Source organism: Chelonia mydas, chromosome 1 (genome assembly GCF_015237465.2).
Source record: "Chelonia mydas isolate rCheMyd1 chromosome 1, rCheMyd1.pri.v2, whole genome shotgun sequence".
In the NCBI taxonomy this organism is placed as follows: Eukaryota; Metazoa; Chordata; order Testudines; family Cheloniidae; genus Chelonia; species Chelonia mydas.
The window spans coordinates 237,841,185-237,857,913 of record NC_057849.1 but is presented as its reverse complement, the minus strand read 5'-3'; the positions used below and the strand labels follow the sequence as shown (position 1 = coordinate 237,857,913).

At 45.9% G+C, this 16,729-nt stretch overlaps 1 protein-coding gene across 2 annotated transcripts in view; it reads left to right on the top strand.

Annotated features, from left to right (window-relative positions):
• Positions 1–7,284, top strand: part of LOC102940996 (cat eye syndrome critical region protein 2) — a 139,932-nt gene extending 132,648 nt beyond the window's left edge. For both annotated transcript variants that reach the window (XM_037877703.2, XM_043540154.1), the window contains 2 exons: positions 263–368; positions 654–7,284. In XM_037877703.2, coding sequence (XP_037733631.1) covers positions 263–368; positions 654–659 — 112 coding nt within the window. In that variant the 3' untranslated portion in view covers positions 660–7,284. The remainder of the gene's footprint in view (positions 1–262; positions 369–653) is intronic.
• The last annotated feature ends 9,445 nt before the right edge of the window (positions 7,285–16,729 follow it).

Genomic DNA, 16,729 nt, shown 5'->3' with positions numbered 1-16,729 from the left:
TTTTCATTCCAGCATAGAAAATGGTGCTGCTTTAAGAATTGGCCTCCCACCCAAAGACAAATGCACAAAAAAAACCTGGCTTGGGGGGGGGGGGGGGGGGGGGCATGGCCTGGTGTGGGGGAACCCAGAGAGAGGGGCGGGTCTAGATTGAGTGTAATTAAAATACATATTTGTATGTAAATAATCTGTACACACCATGCAGATGAGATTTATTCTTGCTGTTTTTGTGCTAAAACTGTCCTTTCATTCAACGTGGTTCCAGAATGCAAATACACCAGACCCAAGCATCCTTCCCGAAGGTGCCTACAGCAACCACATCCCGGGAGGAGCTGCCACCACAGAAACCATCAGCATTGCCTCTGGATCAAGTAAGAGCCAGCGAAGAGCAGAGTTCAGATGAGAACTTTTCTCCTTCACTAATTAAAGAAGTGAAATATTTGGAAGTGGATTGGGGGAAGGAGGGAAATGGAACAATTCTGGTGGGAAGGAAACAAGATTCTCCTGATGCTCTACCTGACTGTAGATTATACCTGGGACAACACCTGTCCCGTCACTTGTGTTGAAGTAGTTGTACTGTGAATGACGGAGCATTTTCTTTATAATACTCCTTGGTTAAGCAAATAACCGTGCAACTTTCGTTCTTCCTCTTACAGAGCTAGTCCGAGGAAGGAAGAACCCCAAGGAGATGAAAGCCACACGTGATTTGGACATGGGGGAAGGAGGACATAGGCCTCCTACCTTCCCCATCTCCCCAGCGGCATGTAGCTTCCAGGGTCCAGTGGAACATGGTGCCTTGATGGCTCTTGTGTGTGTTTAAACATGGGATAGTCCTGGGTCCCTGGCTACCGACCGTATGGCTGATCTCAACAGCGCAGAGGATGCATCTCAAACTAGTGGCTTGTCATGACTGAAGAGTGTATCTCATTCAGGGTTTGGGTTGGGAGGGGGAGATTGAAACTGTCATGAACTGCTAAACTCAGGTATATTTTTCAGGGTGGAAGAGGGACGACGATGGAATTTACTTGTAGTATTAACGTGTGTGTTTGGAGCTGGATCCAGTTTACAGAATTTACCTGTTGCCTTTTTTAATAAATTTCTGTTGTTGGTGAATGTATTGTACATAATGGGGGAGGGATGGGACCCAGCTTGTAGTAGGCGTAGCACTGGGGTGATCCTTAACTGTTTACAATCATGTCACACACAAATCTTTCAGGGCAGGGCAATGGGGGAGATGATGGGAACTTGCAACTTTCTGTCCCCCCCCCCTTTCCTTCCAGTCCTCTAGAGCTCAGACACGACCCTGTAATTGATCACAGGGACTGCTCAGGAGCAAAGCATAGCACTCTCCACTTCTACCTGGTAGTTGAGTGCACGTCCACCTCCTGCCTACATGGGGAACAAGGAAATCAGGACCAGGAACTGAAAGTCTCTCATAGCATTGTCCTCTAGGCATTTCTGGTATGAGTTATCTGGGTACCAGCAATTGGCTAATTATTCATTTGTACCTTAGTCTTCTTTAGGTGAAGCCAATGCAGTTTGGAGGAAGAAACGTGGAATGGTATCATGGAGTTGTTGTCTTTATTGGAACAAGTAATTGTGCTAGCATATAATACCCCTTAGAAAGGAGACAGGAATAGAGATATTCCTGGTTTTCTCTCAGTGTAACTTGACTGTTGTCATCTTCAATGAAAGCAAAGCAGAAATAGAGCCCCTCTTAAATTCTGAGAACTCCAGCTTTCAGGTGAAATAGGAAATGGAGCTGCTTTAGGGAGGGTCTGTCTGATGCAATGCGAACAAGTTGTCAACCTGTGACACCAGCTTTGGACGTTTTGTAAATTAGTAGATAAATGTGAATCAGAAATTATTTCTTCTAGCTAGAGTGGTTAAGGGGCACAGTGGAGGTTGTGGAGTGGGGCAAGAATGCCTCAGGTTAATGCACTAGTCTTTCCTGCTAGAACTTAAGTTTAAATCTCGCTTTGATTACAAATTAAATGAGTTTGGTGGGTCTTATCCTTGCCCGTTAGAAGCAGATATTTGTCCACATCGTAAAGCCACCAAGCAGGCACAACTGAGAGTCTTGGAGGCAGGACTAGGTCTGTGGGGCAAGAAGGGAAGGTATTGCTACACTGGTGGAACTGTGCAGGGGCCCGGTGTTGGTATAAGGCACGCTGCGGGATAGGACTGGGGTGCATCAGCAGAGCGGCATGAAGCACCTCTGCCCCAGCACCTGTGACTGTACTCTTACTTCTTTTATCCACAGCTTTTGTGAGATTCAGAAACTTGCTGGATTAAAAACAAAAATTCTGGAAGCTGTCCGGATGAGGAAAGAATAATGTTTTAGTGTTTGTCACACTTCCTAGTAACCCTGGCTGGTCTGCTGCTATGATACCATTTACCTCTAGTAGTGTTTTGTCGGGTTCCAGGCGTTTTCCTAACTCTGGGCCCACAAACTTAACAGGAGTGTAAGCATCAGTGTACTCTGCTACCCAGACACACACACTTGCAGTGGTATTCACACTAGAATCAAATAGGCATTGAGTGGCAAGTGTGTTTCTAAAATGCAATTCTTCTTACTCCGTGTTGAAGTCAACCTGTGAATTGTCTGCCCTCTGCTTATGGCAGTGCCCTGCTTATTTGGCTTTTGCCCAAGCCCTCATTGAACTCAGAGGAAAATTAGTATAAATTATTTGAATATCTAATTACATAGACCGTCACGTTAGTGAAGTGTCAGTTTTAATTAGTCTTTATTCTGTTCAGCAGACAGGGAGCAGCTATCCTTGGCAGTGTGGTGAAGCGCGGACAGGGGTTCTCAGCTTTCTTTCTGAGCCCCACTCCTCCCCAGCATGATATACAAACTCCACAGCCTGCAGGGGGAGAGAGGAAGAGTGGCTCTGGGCTTCAGCCACAGGGCATCGGAGCTCAGGGCTTCTGCCCCAGGGGTGCCGGGCTCCTGCCCCACAGGGAACCATGGCTTGAGGCTTTAACCCCATGGGTGGGGGGCCTCATGGCTATGGGCTTCAGCCCTGTGATTGGAGGGGCTCGAGGCTTCTGCCATGGGGTGCCAGCACTCGGGGCTCTGAGCATTCTGCCCTGGGCCCCAGCCAGTCTAAAGCTGGCCTTGCTTCATGGACCCCCTGCAAATGGCTCGCAGACCCCGTTGAGAACCACTGAGCTAGAACACAGGAAATGGAAATGCAGCTCACCGCTAGAATGAATGGGAGTTGGGCAATCTCTTCCCCCTGAGAGAGAGGCTTAGTCCAATTCACTGAAGGGAAGTACTGAAACAGTGTCAAGTATTTATAAAAAGTGCGGTGTGCATATGTAGCCATATTCTCAGATGATAAACCTGGCCAGCAGGGAAAGTTTTAAATACAGTAATTATTCCTGTTTAAAAACCTTTGGTTCATTGTGGATATAAAAGAACTAAAACAAAAGAGCACATTTAAAAACCAAGAAACTCTAAATATAATTTTATGGCCAAACATCTGAAACTCTGGAAATTGAATTCAGATTCTACAAACAACCCCTACCCCAGTACAGCACAGGCCCTGCATACGATGTAAGGTGGCAGCTATGCCAAATATTTAAAGTACTTTTCAACTTCCTGTAAATTCCTCTTTGTCTTTGTAGGATAGGAGGGCTTGTAAATTGTAGAGAATGAGATAAAGTACTTGCGTCTGCAGTTAATACTAGTATTGGAAATGGGGTTCGAGTGGATATCTCAGTGTAAATGGATGGTCCGATGTCAGCCCCACATCAAAACAGGGCAGAGCTGCATATGATGAGAATAGTGTGGTTTGTTCTCTCTCCCTAGAGAGGGTTGTGGAATGGTAGATAATGCTGAGTGTTTGAACACCATATACAGAGCGTGAGATATCAAAGTATGGCTGTCTCTTGACCTAGTGGAAATGTGGGAGGGAGGAGGGACAAGGGTGATCTGTATCCAATGAACAAGAGACAGGATAGAGTAGCTAACTCCATTCTAGGAAGGTCTGTAGGTGACTGCTTTTATGTAGTGTGTAGTTAGTATGTTATTGGATTATGGGCTGCTGTAATGGGGCACATCAGGGCCATAACCAGGGCAGGGCAGACGCCCAGGGCACAAAGCCGGGGGGAAAAAAGGCAGGGGGTGCAAATATGCTTTCTAGCCCCCGGCGCTAAAATGTCTAGTTACAACTCTGGGGCACGTGGCTTATATTGGAAATATATGACAGGAATCATGATTGGCTACAGTAACCAGGAGTAGGATGTTCTGGGACAGAATTGTTTGTGGAATCTTAACTCTGAATCTCCAGCTTTTCAAACAGTTTGTTCATAAATTGTTATTTCTATTACAGTATTGCCTAGGAATCCCACTCAGGGATCAGGACCCCAGCCCATGAGGCACTGTACAACCAAATCATAAAGAAAACAGCCCTGCCCCTGAGGGCTCACACACTACATAATAGATAGGATACAACAGGTGGGAAAAAACAGAGTCAGAGTGGACTGGGAGAATGAAGGAACAATAAAAAGAACAAAGATTAGTGGAAAAGCAGAAGTTACAGCTCACCACTTGCCTAGCCAATGCCAGGCAGGAGTGATTTTAGGCATCATTGCAGAGAAATCATTAAGGAGGATTTTAAAGAGAGTAAGTAGTAGCTCTTATGAATATTGACAGGGTATTTTTTTTCCATGCACTGGTGAGAGAATTGTAACTTTACTTTAAAATTTCCTGACTCCTGAACATTTGAATTTTATCACTGCTACACATCAGTAAGGTTTTTAGCAGATGTACAGTTGGTTGCTGTGCTTCCTGATTGGGCCCCTAAGCACTACTGTAATACAAATGAACAATAAGTAATCCCTCTTTAGAAAGCATATTAAACCAGAGATATGTGAAAACGTTTTGTAGCTGTTCTACTTCAGGTGCATAGAACAGGTTTTGCTATAATTACCAATGTGGGGCAAAAACAAGGCTATGTAATATTTAGAATAGATACTGTGCTGAAACATCCTGTGACCACCAACACACAGGACATAGGTTTCAAACTGATCCTCACAGCTGTATAAACTACGCCAGACCCTTGGACTTTTTTGTTTCCTTTGTTTTGTTTCATTTTTCTGTGAGTAATATGTGGTGGAGCTCCAGGGATGTTGAACTGCCCGTGTAAACTTGAGTTTAAGAAGTCTGCAACCTGTGGCTGTGCAGTGATTAAGCTTAATCCAATGCCGTGTGGAGTTTATGAGCTCCATGGAGGGCCAGTAAAAACGTAAGAAGTAACTTCAAAATGAACCCACCAAACCACTCAAAAATAATCAAGGCACCAGTCCTCAATCAGGACAATATAGTAAACCAAATTTGGAGTTTCTAGCTGAGCTGTTTGATTGATGACTCCAGAAAGCGTGAGGAACCATTTTTGGAAAAGCAAACTGCTGGTGGTTGGTTTTTGTTTTTTTTTTTGTTTTTGTTTTTTTTGGGGGGGGGGGAGGTTGGTCTCAAGTGGTCGCACCTGATTAACACCTTGCTGTATGACTCCCCAGATTTTCTGAAACATATCTCTGGCATAGGAGCACCATGTGTGAGAAATCTCAAGTGGATTGGTATAATTTTTTCAAAGCTAGTTTCTTGGTGGCTTGGAGAGATATCACAACTAATGGTTTAACAGAAAACTAGTCACGGCCTTAACTATGGAGGGGGTGTCTTCCATTTTGCTGATGAATGCAGGCTTTCCTGCAGCTTTTCTTCCCTCACACTGCAGCCCTCCTCCATTCAAGATAAAAAAGGCAGTAATTAGACAATAACCTGTTGTATTTTCCCTCCTGCTATTCAGTCTCTTCATAACCTGTAGGTCATTAGCCGTGTCTTTATGCCCAGCCAGGATTGTGTCCATATCCTTTATGACCTCATCCTGTTTCCAGTTTCAAGGTGGCAGTGGGGAGACACATCTTTAGGGTGCTGCCTGTCAGTCATTGTGCAGCAACATGCTGACTTTGGGGCTTGCAAAGGACGTGGTTAGGTGAGGAGAAGATGCAGAACAAGGTCATGGTTAGTGGTAAACCTGCAGTTCCCATCATCCCAAGGGTACTTCAGAGAATGAACAGTGGCACCTGTACGGATGCCAGTGGTTCCTGTTGCATAGCAGCGGTGCAGCTGGATCTAGTTTAATAAAACCACCCTGTAAAAACGTCTCCTTCAGCCCTTTGGTGTGGAGGGCTGCTGCTGTGTATTTCCTATTCTGCTTTAGGCACACAGCACTAGTGGTTGAACAGCAGGTGTGTGAGCACTGTGCCCTCTCTCTAAAGCTGAGATTGAGATGGCAGGTCATGAAAGTGTTGTTGCAGCTGCAGGTCATGTGATGCGCTTAATAGCATGTGCGTATTGTAACCGAAAAGGCGTCTCGAACACTGACCTTCCAGCCTTTCCCCATCTGTATCTGTTTAACATACAGATGGGGTAAAGCACATTCCAGTTTTGCCGGACCCCTGCCGCCCATGCGGAAGGAAAATACTTTTAACTGGCACATAATGAACCTACCATTCTTGTTCCCTCCATTCCCCACCCCACCAATCAGGGAAAAAAACCTCTCTGCTTTTCCAAATGCCTTTGAATAAGAAATGTCCTGGTGAGAGCTGGGCTAATCAGTCCCCTGTGTGTGGGAAGCCGGGGCAGTGTGTGTTTGGTGGAACTGGGAATCAGGATCCAAGTGTGTTTTCAGTGCCTGTGTTGGGTTTAATGAGCTGCATGATGCTACATCCCTTGGGGCAGTCCCCCTTCCTGTCACTACCATGCTCACTGGCAGTATTAAAGAAGTGGTGGGATGTTGTAAACAACACTGCTTACAGCGTAGTGGGTTGGATTTGCCTCATCACATTCCAGTCATCCTCATCTCCATTGATGAAGTTCTTCCTTCTTTTGAAAATGCAGATGGAATGGGCACAAATCAGTGATGGGGCCAGTCACAGAAGTCAAGGGAAGAGAGAGAGAGACCAGGTCTGTGAAGGGAACGAGAGAGCTGGGTCCATCATTAGAAGGGATGCAGCCGGGTGTGGGGCCATTACTGCAGTACAAATTATGCCTGGATCCCTATGGCAGGAAAGCAGGGACCTTCTAAAGTCTAGCCCTTTGTTGAATTTAATGTAAATGAGGTGAGTTAGCTGCCATCTGGAACTGAAGAGCCTTCCCCAAAGCTACTGTTGCTTTTTTCAGTCAGAAGGTTGTATCTTGTGTCTGATGCATTTCAGTTACCCTTGCATGCTCTCTGTCTACATGCATCTTCAGAGGGGAGAGGGACCAGTCAGTAACTTTCCTACAGGCTAGTTTCAAATGGGTGTGTAGAAGTGCGACCCCTGGCTGGTGCTGACACACACTGCTCTGCACTGCTCCTCTTCTCGATGCAGTTAGGAGCATACAATGTGTTTGCATGCCTGGGAGCTGAGACCTCCCTGGTACAGTTTGACTTTACGTTGACTGAGGAGTTGGGGAAATCCATTGCCAGTCTCCATTTTTCTAAGCTGGGTTGCTGGGTCATGCTGGGGATTGTATTATTGTAAGTTTGTAAAGAATATAATTTGTTTGTTTGGAGAAGGATGGGGCCTTTCTCTTTCTAGGTAAGGCTGCTATTTGTTGGGAGGCGGGTGGGGGTCTAGTGGCCTTGGGCACAGGACCCTGACCTTTGTCAAAACAACTGTAAGTGCTCCTGGGCAACAGGACTGCAAGTTGCTGCTGCAGCAGAGACCTCCCACACCACGCTTTGAAAATAAACCGTACACAAAAGCTACATACTCTGGGGATCTGACTCAGACAGGGCTCTGCACTGCAGCATGTGGCTGGATTACAGGACTCTCTGCCCGTGCTGCAATACACCAAGTTTACACCATGGGCAGACTCACATGGGAGCTACTACACAGCTCAGCAGGCACGTATTGGAAAGTTGTATTTAATGTCCTAAAAGCATCCAATTTGAGAATGGCGCCTAATAAATTCCTCCCCTAACTTCCCATGTGCGTCCCTCCTCCCCAGCTGGGGCTCAGGTACCTCACTCTAATGCCTTCTCCACTGCTCCTGGAAAGCCCAGGTCTCAGTCCTCCCTGCCTCGCCCCACCCATGGAGCACAGTGTCAGGGACTCTTTTCTCTCTCCTGCTGCTGCGAAGCTGTGTGAACTTTCCTGGTCGATACTGGAAGGGGGAATGCTATTTATTTTTATATTGTGTATATTTTGTCTTGGTCTGCTGATTCTTTCTCCGAGAGCGACAGTTACCTCAATAGTTAGTTTAATACTGTGTGATGGGTAATTTTTTTAAGAACTTTTTTAAAAGCTTGATCCTTGGAGGTCTGTAGATTTTATTTCCATATGAATTGGTTATTTTGTATAAAGTACATTCTTAAAATAGCAACTGCCCTTGCTGTGCGTGTATTTTGTCTCCTAAATGGTCTTCCTATGGAATCTGGAGTGGTGGGATTGAGGAAGTGCTTTTCACAAAGGCAAAGCGTTGCACTGTAATCGGCTAAGGTCATGCCATCTGGAAATGTCCTCAAGGTCATTTATAAGAGCACCTGGAAAACCAGCAGGGCAGCTGTCCTTAACATAACTGTCTGCATATGAACTACTGAATTATGAAATTAGAGGTGGTGTCATATCTGTCCCATGAACCGATGGAGGACTATTTCCTATGCTGTAGTGTTTTGCTCAAGCCAGATTTTAGTCTCCGATGATGGGGGATTCACCTCTTTCTTTTAATCCCGTCTGAAACAGTTCGCCATGTAACTGATCTTAATGCTAGTATGTTCCCTTGCGCTCGTCCTAAATCTTCGTTTGTCTTTAAAAGGGCAGAGAAGGTTTGAAGGATGAAATTAAGGGAGGTCCACAAGGCCCAGCTGCTTTTAAAGGTGAACTAAACTTCACTTCTTTGGTTGCCTTTAATTCTTTCTAATGCTAAACGTGCCAGAGGATGGAGGCCTGGATAGTTCAGGGGATTGGTAATGGAATAGGGAGCCCTTCAAGCTGGAGGCCACTGTTTTGAATCCAGACTAGATCCAAAGTGACTGTTAGCATCTGCTGTCTGTTAAACAGCCTCTGTGAAATGAGGCGGTGGTCATCACAATCTATTTCGAGTAGACGGGGGTTCCCATGACAGACCATGCTTTAGTTGACAGTTTCAGCACCAAAGCTGAGAACTGATCTTACCCATTCATACTTAAAGGTAATTCCTCAAGGTATATTTTGGGAAGCTTGCTCTTGTCATTCCTGGAGCTGTTCTCTGGATAACCAGTGAGTTTGTCTGGTAACCCAGCAGTTTTTCATCAGTACTAAATTCACGTTTGAAAAAAAAGACTGTCCCAACTAATCTCTGAGCAGTTGATAACTGGGGATGGGGCGTGGAAGACTCAGGCAGCATTTTGAGATGTAAAACGTTTCCTTTCCCATTCGTCCAAAGCTGCCACTCATAAAAGCTCCCCTCTATCTCCCTGAGGGTTATAGCAGACATTGTTGCTCACATCTTCTTCTATTACACCTGCCTGTATCAGGTACTTATGCCGATACTGCTTGTTTTCCCTTCCCTCGGGAGCCCAAGCTCGTTCCTGCTGGGCTGCAGTCCATAGAAAAAGACATGAGGCTGCTCCTGAACCTGGCTTTCCGACGCAGTTTGGTCACCAAAGCTGCCCCTTGGTTTTGAAAAGAAACGAGAGCAAAATATTCATTGTTGAAGCTGTCTCTGCACTTGCATAGCCGCATTGCGCCCTCAGCAATCAGACTTTTATAGCATCTCTTTCTGTGATGCTCCGAAGGACGCAGAAACAGTGAATTAGCACCGTGGGATTGTAGGTGTTCATTTTAAAGACAATGGGGAAACTAAGACCGATTGGTTGCTCAAGATTAAACAAACCATCTGGGAATAAAAACACGAATCTCCTGTCCCACTCACTGTCTGCTCCTGGGGCCTGTGCTTGTAGCTCCCTTTGACCAATTTATCTGAGGGCAGATTTTGGCCCCAAGTGGATAAATTAGGAATGATTTACTACATCATTGGGGCTTGCTGTACCTTTGTCTTACATTATGGGCACGGCCACCGTGCATTAAACCTGCAGAAGTCCATTCTGAGTCACTGTGCTAACAGGCTGTTCAGAGAACCCCTGAGTGACAAAGAATGACATGATAAGCTATAGCACTGCAGCTAGAGGCACTGAAGCATGGATCAGCCCATCAGAACTACATCTCCCATTTCTGCTGGTGCCAGCTGGCCTTCTGTCTCTTCCTGGGGCAAGGTAAGTGAACCGGTCGGCCACGCATTTCCTGACAGCAGCTTCCATTCAGTGTGGCTTCTAATGGGATTTGTTCCTCTAAGTTGGGAATCTCTGTAAAGGGAGATCCATTCCCCTGGTTCTCAGGTAGAGAGCCAGGGGTCATTCTGTCACATTCGCACCCACTACTTCCCTGGCCCCGACATGTATAATTCAGAGGTGGGGGGAGAGTGAAGCTGGAGTCCAATTTAGGAGGGGAAGGAATTCTGTTGCTTCCTCGATCCCAGGAAGCTTTTGAGTCAGAGGGGATTTGGGGAGGGGGCTGGCGGGATTCTAATCCTCAGGCTAAACCAGCTCTGAGCTGAAATGACACTAATTGGAACCAGTCCCTGAGAGGGGGCGATAGTGGCTCTAAAGGCAGCAGAATATTAAACAGAGACAAAGCTCATCTGTTTTATAGAAAATGCCCCACACTAATCTCAACAAGCTGCTGTCATGTGCTTTTGACAGGGAATGTCAGCCCAGGCCACGTGCTGGTGGGAATGAATAGCACCCAAACTCTGATTCTTCAGCCTGCGCCTTTCTAGTTTCTCCTCTGGGCCAGCTAGGCTATGTGGGGATGGTGGAATTTATTTTGGGGGGAGCAGTGGGGGGAGAAGAGCAGGGTTCCCTGTGCAGAGAACAGCTTGCAGATGACATCTAAACAGACCACTCTTTGATAGTGGTGTAGGTCCCTTGTACCTGAGAACTGGGCTGTCCCCCAGGCTGTGCCTCTTGACTGCCCCTCCATTTCAGCACAGCTGTCAGCTATGTTAACCTGAATAAGGGAGGCCTTTTTAAATTGAGTGTTTATTTCCGTGCCTGGTTTGTCTGCTTCCAAGGCCGGCCTTGTGGGAAGCCCCCTGGGCGAGCTTTCTTTCAGTGGAACACATATCCTAAGATGCTCCATGAGACCACAGTCCCCTCTCTTTCAGATCTCTCAGCACCCATCCTGCTACAACGCCTGCAACAGAGCTGTCAGAGGCTTTTATTATATACATACAGACATTTGCTCCATCATGCTGTGTACAAGACTTTGTTGAATGACCATGTAATTATTGCTGTATCATCCCCTCGCTACTCTTTTGATGATCTCCCCTCCTTTAGTGTATCATATTTAGAATTAGATTGCAAGGGACTGTCTCTTATTTCTAGTGGGAGGAACTTTCGCCTGCTGGAAAACTTCTATTTGATTTTTCCCTGTAGTACCAATCAGCGTAGTAGTGTAATGCGTCTTAAAGAAATGGTCCAGATCTGAACATCCCCTTGAGTTTTTGAGAAATGGATTTGAATTCTGTCAGTCAGATCTTCCTAATTTGCACTGAAACATAGCAGAACCCTTCACCACAATATCTTGCTACTTCATAGTGTGTAATATCTGCCATACACCCTGTATCCTGAAATGTGTTACTTTCATATTTAAGACTTAATTTCTCCCTCTGTTATTGAAGAAGAATAGAAGTGGGAGAACTGTGATGCATTTGGATGAAATGGTGAAGGTGAGAAACCTTAAGAGTGGAGAGACAGCCCAGCCTCACTGCATCACTCAGCTGCATATCACTGTGTTATTCTGGAAACTCAATAATATACACTGAAAATGCAGTGGCCTCTCCCCAGCCATGATTTTCCACAAAGATCCAAGAGCAGAGCTCATGTAGTGCTTTTAGGTGATGATTTCAAAGGCCTTTACAAAAGTGGGAAAGTATTCGAGCCAGTCGGGAATTTTGTCAGTTTTTTTAATGAGAAAAGCATTTTCCACAAAAATGATTTTTTTCCACAGGAATATTTAGAGTTTGCTGAGACTTTTTGATTTTTCCATGGATAAAATCTAAATGAAATAGTTTGTTTTGAGTCAAGTTGACTTGAATCATAACAATTACATTTGCTCAAACTAATCAGAATGTTTCTTTTTGACATCTAATCTGTGTCTACCTGAGCGGCTGTAGTGCCCATGGGGGTTGTAGTTTGCATCCTATGTGCCCCTATTCTTCTTAATGGGCTGTGATCCCTGGCAGGACTACATCTTCCATGATACACTGCCATGTCCTCTCTGGTTTGAACAGCCTAAGTGCATCATGAGCGTAACGTGACCGCAGTGCATCATGGGAGATGTAGTTCTGCTGGAGAGTCCACCGAGAGAGGAGAGAGAGGGAGAGGCATGAGGAGAGGGAGGGCATGAGCCACTCAAACTGCAGCACCCATGAGGCACCTCATGAGGATGCCAGTTTGTCTAACTAAGCCAAAATGAAAGCTTTCAGTTCTGTTAAGTGAAAAAGTTTTGTTTTGATTGAAATGTTTCATTGTTTCCAAATTGAATTTTTTGGAACTTCACGTTCCATGAAAAATTTTAATATTTTGGCTTTTTGTCCCAATTTGAGATTAAAAAACAAAATTTTGAAATATTGGCATTTCTTGGGCGATGGAAATCCTGATTTTTTTTTTAAACCAGTTCTAGAAAATATTCTTGTTTTGCAGTCAGGGAGACCAAGGCACAGATTGGTAAAGTGATTTGACTATAGTCACACGCATACCAAGCCCATGGAAGAGTCAGAAATAGAATTTAAGGTCTCCTGACTCACAGCCTTATGTTCATTCCATAAAGCATAGTTTCCCCTTTAATATTTTTACAAAAGAGAGCACTCTGAAGTATTTTGCATAAAAATACTAACACTAAACACCATTCAGTACAAAACAGAACATGGCTGGCTTTGCTTCACTCCCTGAGCCTGTATGGGCCTCCCAGGCATTACTGCAAATTGTGAGTTTCTGCTATACTGTAAAAATAGTCTTAAAATCAACACACAAAGGGAGAAGTCCCTCCCTGCAAATGAGTGAAGCTTGGCAGCTCTGTGCATGTTCTCTGAAGCCCCGTGTGGAGAAGAAAAGGCTCAGGTCTGGAAGGGGGTACATGGGCTTTTGGGGAGAGGGTGAGCATGGGAAGGGGCAGCTTGGGTGGGGTTTGTAATGTAAAGCCCCCTCTGGCTTGAAGTCTCTCCAGCTTTTTGCTGCAGCATTTCCTTTCTGTTTGGGTGGAGCTACTCCTGCTCTCCCCAGCAGCACCAGGAAACCAAATGTTCCCTGCCAACTTAAAAAACCCATTTCTTTCCAAAACACACTCTCAGTAGTTAGGGATTGTAAAAAGATCACCCTCTCTTCCCAAATGCACCAATTCTTCCAGGGCTGGCGGGTAAAAGTTGTTTGCAATTTCCTGGGGCCTTGACCTTTGTGTTTTGACCATGGCACAGAAGAGGAAAATTGCAATCGATCAAACCCTGGCTCCTCTCTGACATACAGCAGGAGGGGGAAGGGCCCCATCTAAGCCAATGTTGGCAGAGAAGAATTTTGAACACAAACACAGAAGGGCTTTGCAATTGAAGCTTTTTCAAAGGGTCAGCTTTGTCCACAGTGTAATTACTCCATTGAAGTCAGTGTAGGGTTGCCAATTTTGGTTGGATGTATACCTGAAGGATTCATCCCATGAAGCAATCTTTAAAGATTAATCTTTAATTCCTGGAGACTCCAGGACAATCCTGGAGGCTTGGCAACCGTGACCCAGTGGAGTTGTTATTGCAGGGGCAAACCTGACCCTTTGTGTCAGTTGTTACTGTGAGCTTTTTCCTACCCCTAAGGAGAATGTACTGCAATCATGAACGGCACACCCAGCGTGTGCCAGAGCACCAGTTTTTAGGCCTTTTAGGCACTACTTCACATTGTTTGCATACAGTGGAGACAGCTGCCTGCCTTCCCTCCTCCTCAGGGGTGAAAGTAAATTAAGGGACTTACTGGTACACAGGGGATCCTGAGCAAGGTGTGTGTGTGTGGGGAGGGGGGTGCTCAACTGGAAGGGGCGGGGCCTTTAAATCCCCAGGGCCCTTTAAATCACCGCCAGAGCCCCATGGTAGCGGTCACGGCAGGGGCAGCCAGGAGCCCCGGGGCTCTGGCAGTGATTTAAATTGCCAGGGGCTCCGGCCACTGTCAGGAGCCCCGTGCCCTTTTAAACTGCCGGCAGGGGAAGCTGCCCCATGCTGGTACGGTCGGCTGTGTACCGGCTCTTGCCGATACACCGGACTGGACTGGCTTACTTTCACCTCTGCTCTTCCTTTACCCACTCAATCCACGATGAATGGCAAAAAGGACGTTTATTCTCTTGAACCTTCCTTCCTGCATAGGTGTTAGATGCGGTCACAGTTTCTTCAGCCTCCCTCCCTTGGGCCCAGGTTGGCTCCTGGCTGAGCTTTTACAGATCCACAGTTATTTCCTTAGAGCCTTGATGAGCTGGAGCAGTGAGAAGTGCCGTCGGACTTCTGGGTTGCCATGTCTGTATAGCCAAAACAAGCGCTTCCCTAGGCAAGCAGAACGTTCAGTGTCAGTAGGATGCCTCAGGCTATGAGGCCTGGACTGTTGTCTCACCGTGCCTGGGGCAGCACAAACCTTAGAGCGGGAGCTAAAGGCAGCCAGCCAGTGCCAGCGGGTTATACCACTGGTGGCATTTCTCACTGGTGCCATATTTTGATTCTTCGGGACTCCAAGCTACCGTGCCCCATGGAGAAGAAACAAGAGTGGAGCTGCCTCTCTTCTTCCAGTGGGAGAGACTGGACCATGATTTGCTGAGTCAGCATGGGACAGCAAGTTGTTGCTTTTATTGCTTGTGCCAAAGGCCAGCCCTGCTGCCTTCCCGTTGGCAATGGAAACTACCAGAATGTGTCTGCGATGCCCTTAGGTTCCTTCCAGCAAATGCTTAGACATACCCTATTTATTGGTGGGGTCCTCGTTGTTTTAGGGCAAATCTAGAGACCCCCAACCATGCTCCTTCCTTTAAAGCCCCCTTCCCTGAAAAGATCAGTGCTGGACGAAGATCCTGTTTATGGCAGGGCACAGGCTGAGGGGGGAGAGGATGTCCGTAGGCGAACTGGACTGAACCACACTCTCCTCTCATATTCTCTTGGGGATGCATCCAAGCTCTAGACACTCTGATATTTTCAGTGCCCTTTAGTTGCTGTGTGGTTTAAGAACATTCAGCACCATGGAGTTCTGGAGTGACAGGGATTCCTCAAAATCTGTCAGTCTGACTCCTGTTTTAGCTATTAGACTCAATGAGAGTAAAGCAGGACCTGGTATCTAGTAGTTAAAGTAAAGGGTTAGAGGGCAGGAAGCAAAGAGGCAGCAGAGAGTTATAGGGTCTAAGATTGTAAGTTTCAATACTGATGGTTTAAACTCCAATGTCTGCCGCTCAAGATCCTAGTGCCTTCATCACTGCAGCAGGGAAATGAGGTGGGGAAAAAAACAGGAACATTGCTGGGGAAATGTATCCCACCCCAACCTGCCTTCATCTAATGTTCCCTGGAGCAAAGCATCACAGAACCACAGACACCCCTGCATAAAGTATCCCTGGGGAAATGCATCACAGCCATATCTGCATCTGAAACAATCTTTCTTGGGGAAATGCAACCCACATACACCTTAGCCAAGCTTCCCTTGGAAATGTGCATCATACTCCCACACGCATCCCTCTGATTTGAGCGTCCCTGTGCAGCTGCATCACACATACACTCCCTTTGTCTAATTAGAGATTCCCTGGGGAAACTGATTCTTTCCCATGAATCTCTTAGTCAAGCAGCCACAGGTTCATAGATTTTAAAACGAGAAGGGAGCATTATGATCGCCTAATCTGACCTCCAGCAGAACACAGGCCATAGATTCACAGTGATTCTTCCATCTAGCTCAGCAACTTGTGGTGGAACTAGGGGGTGTTTTCTAAGACAACATCTAGTCTTCATCTTTTGTCTTTGGAAGAATTCACTATAAAAAAACATATTTAAGTTTCTTTGTAGTAATGCACCTTTCCTGAAGGGGGGAAATCTCCTAGCACGAGAATTATAATTCAGTGGATATAAGTCACTGGGAGCAGGAAAGCAACTCTCTAAATGAGGATGAAGAGTTGTTTGGAATTGAAGAGGGGAAAGCAGAGGTTGCCCAGAAAGGACCGTGTCAGACAAACTGGTCACGAAGTGAGAGAGCCCCATCATGCACCACTCTCATAAGTGACTAGGGATAGCATGGAGTTTGGGTACCAGATTTGCTTACACATTTTTGTTTATCCTACAGATAAACCTCAAATATCTCTTAGGAATTCTCCTACGGTTTGTTAAAGTTTGTTAACATCCTTCTGAGGCCATTGTTGCATAGAAGGCTCAGTGCTGACTGGATTGATTCCCTGGATCAGCTGACTAGCCCTTAAATGTGGATACGAGGCCAAGTTTCTGTAATAAAGTGGGTAAAAGAAAACTACCTGTGGGTGGAAGAGACCTAAATCTATAAGCATGTGAAGAGTGTAAGCACCAAGGGCTGAAAGAATTGGTTCCTGTAGAACAAGGGGGAATGACTAGGAGCTATGGGATGAAATTAAGAAAGAAAAAGTGGAGGTTGAATATCAGGAAATGCTTCCTGATGGCGAGAGCTGTTTGACT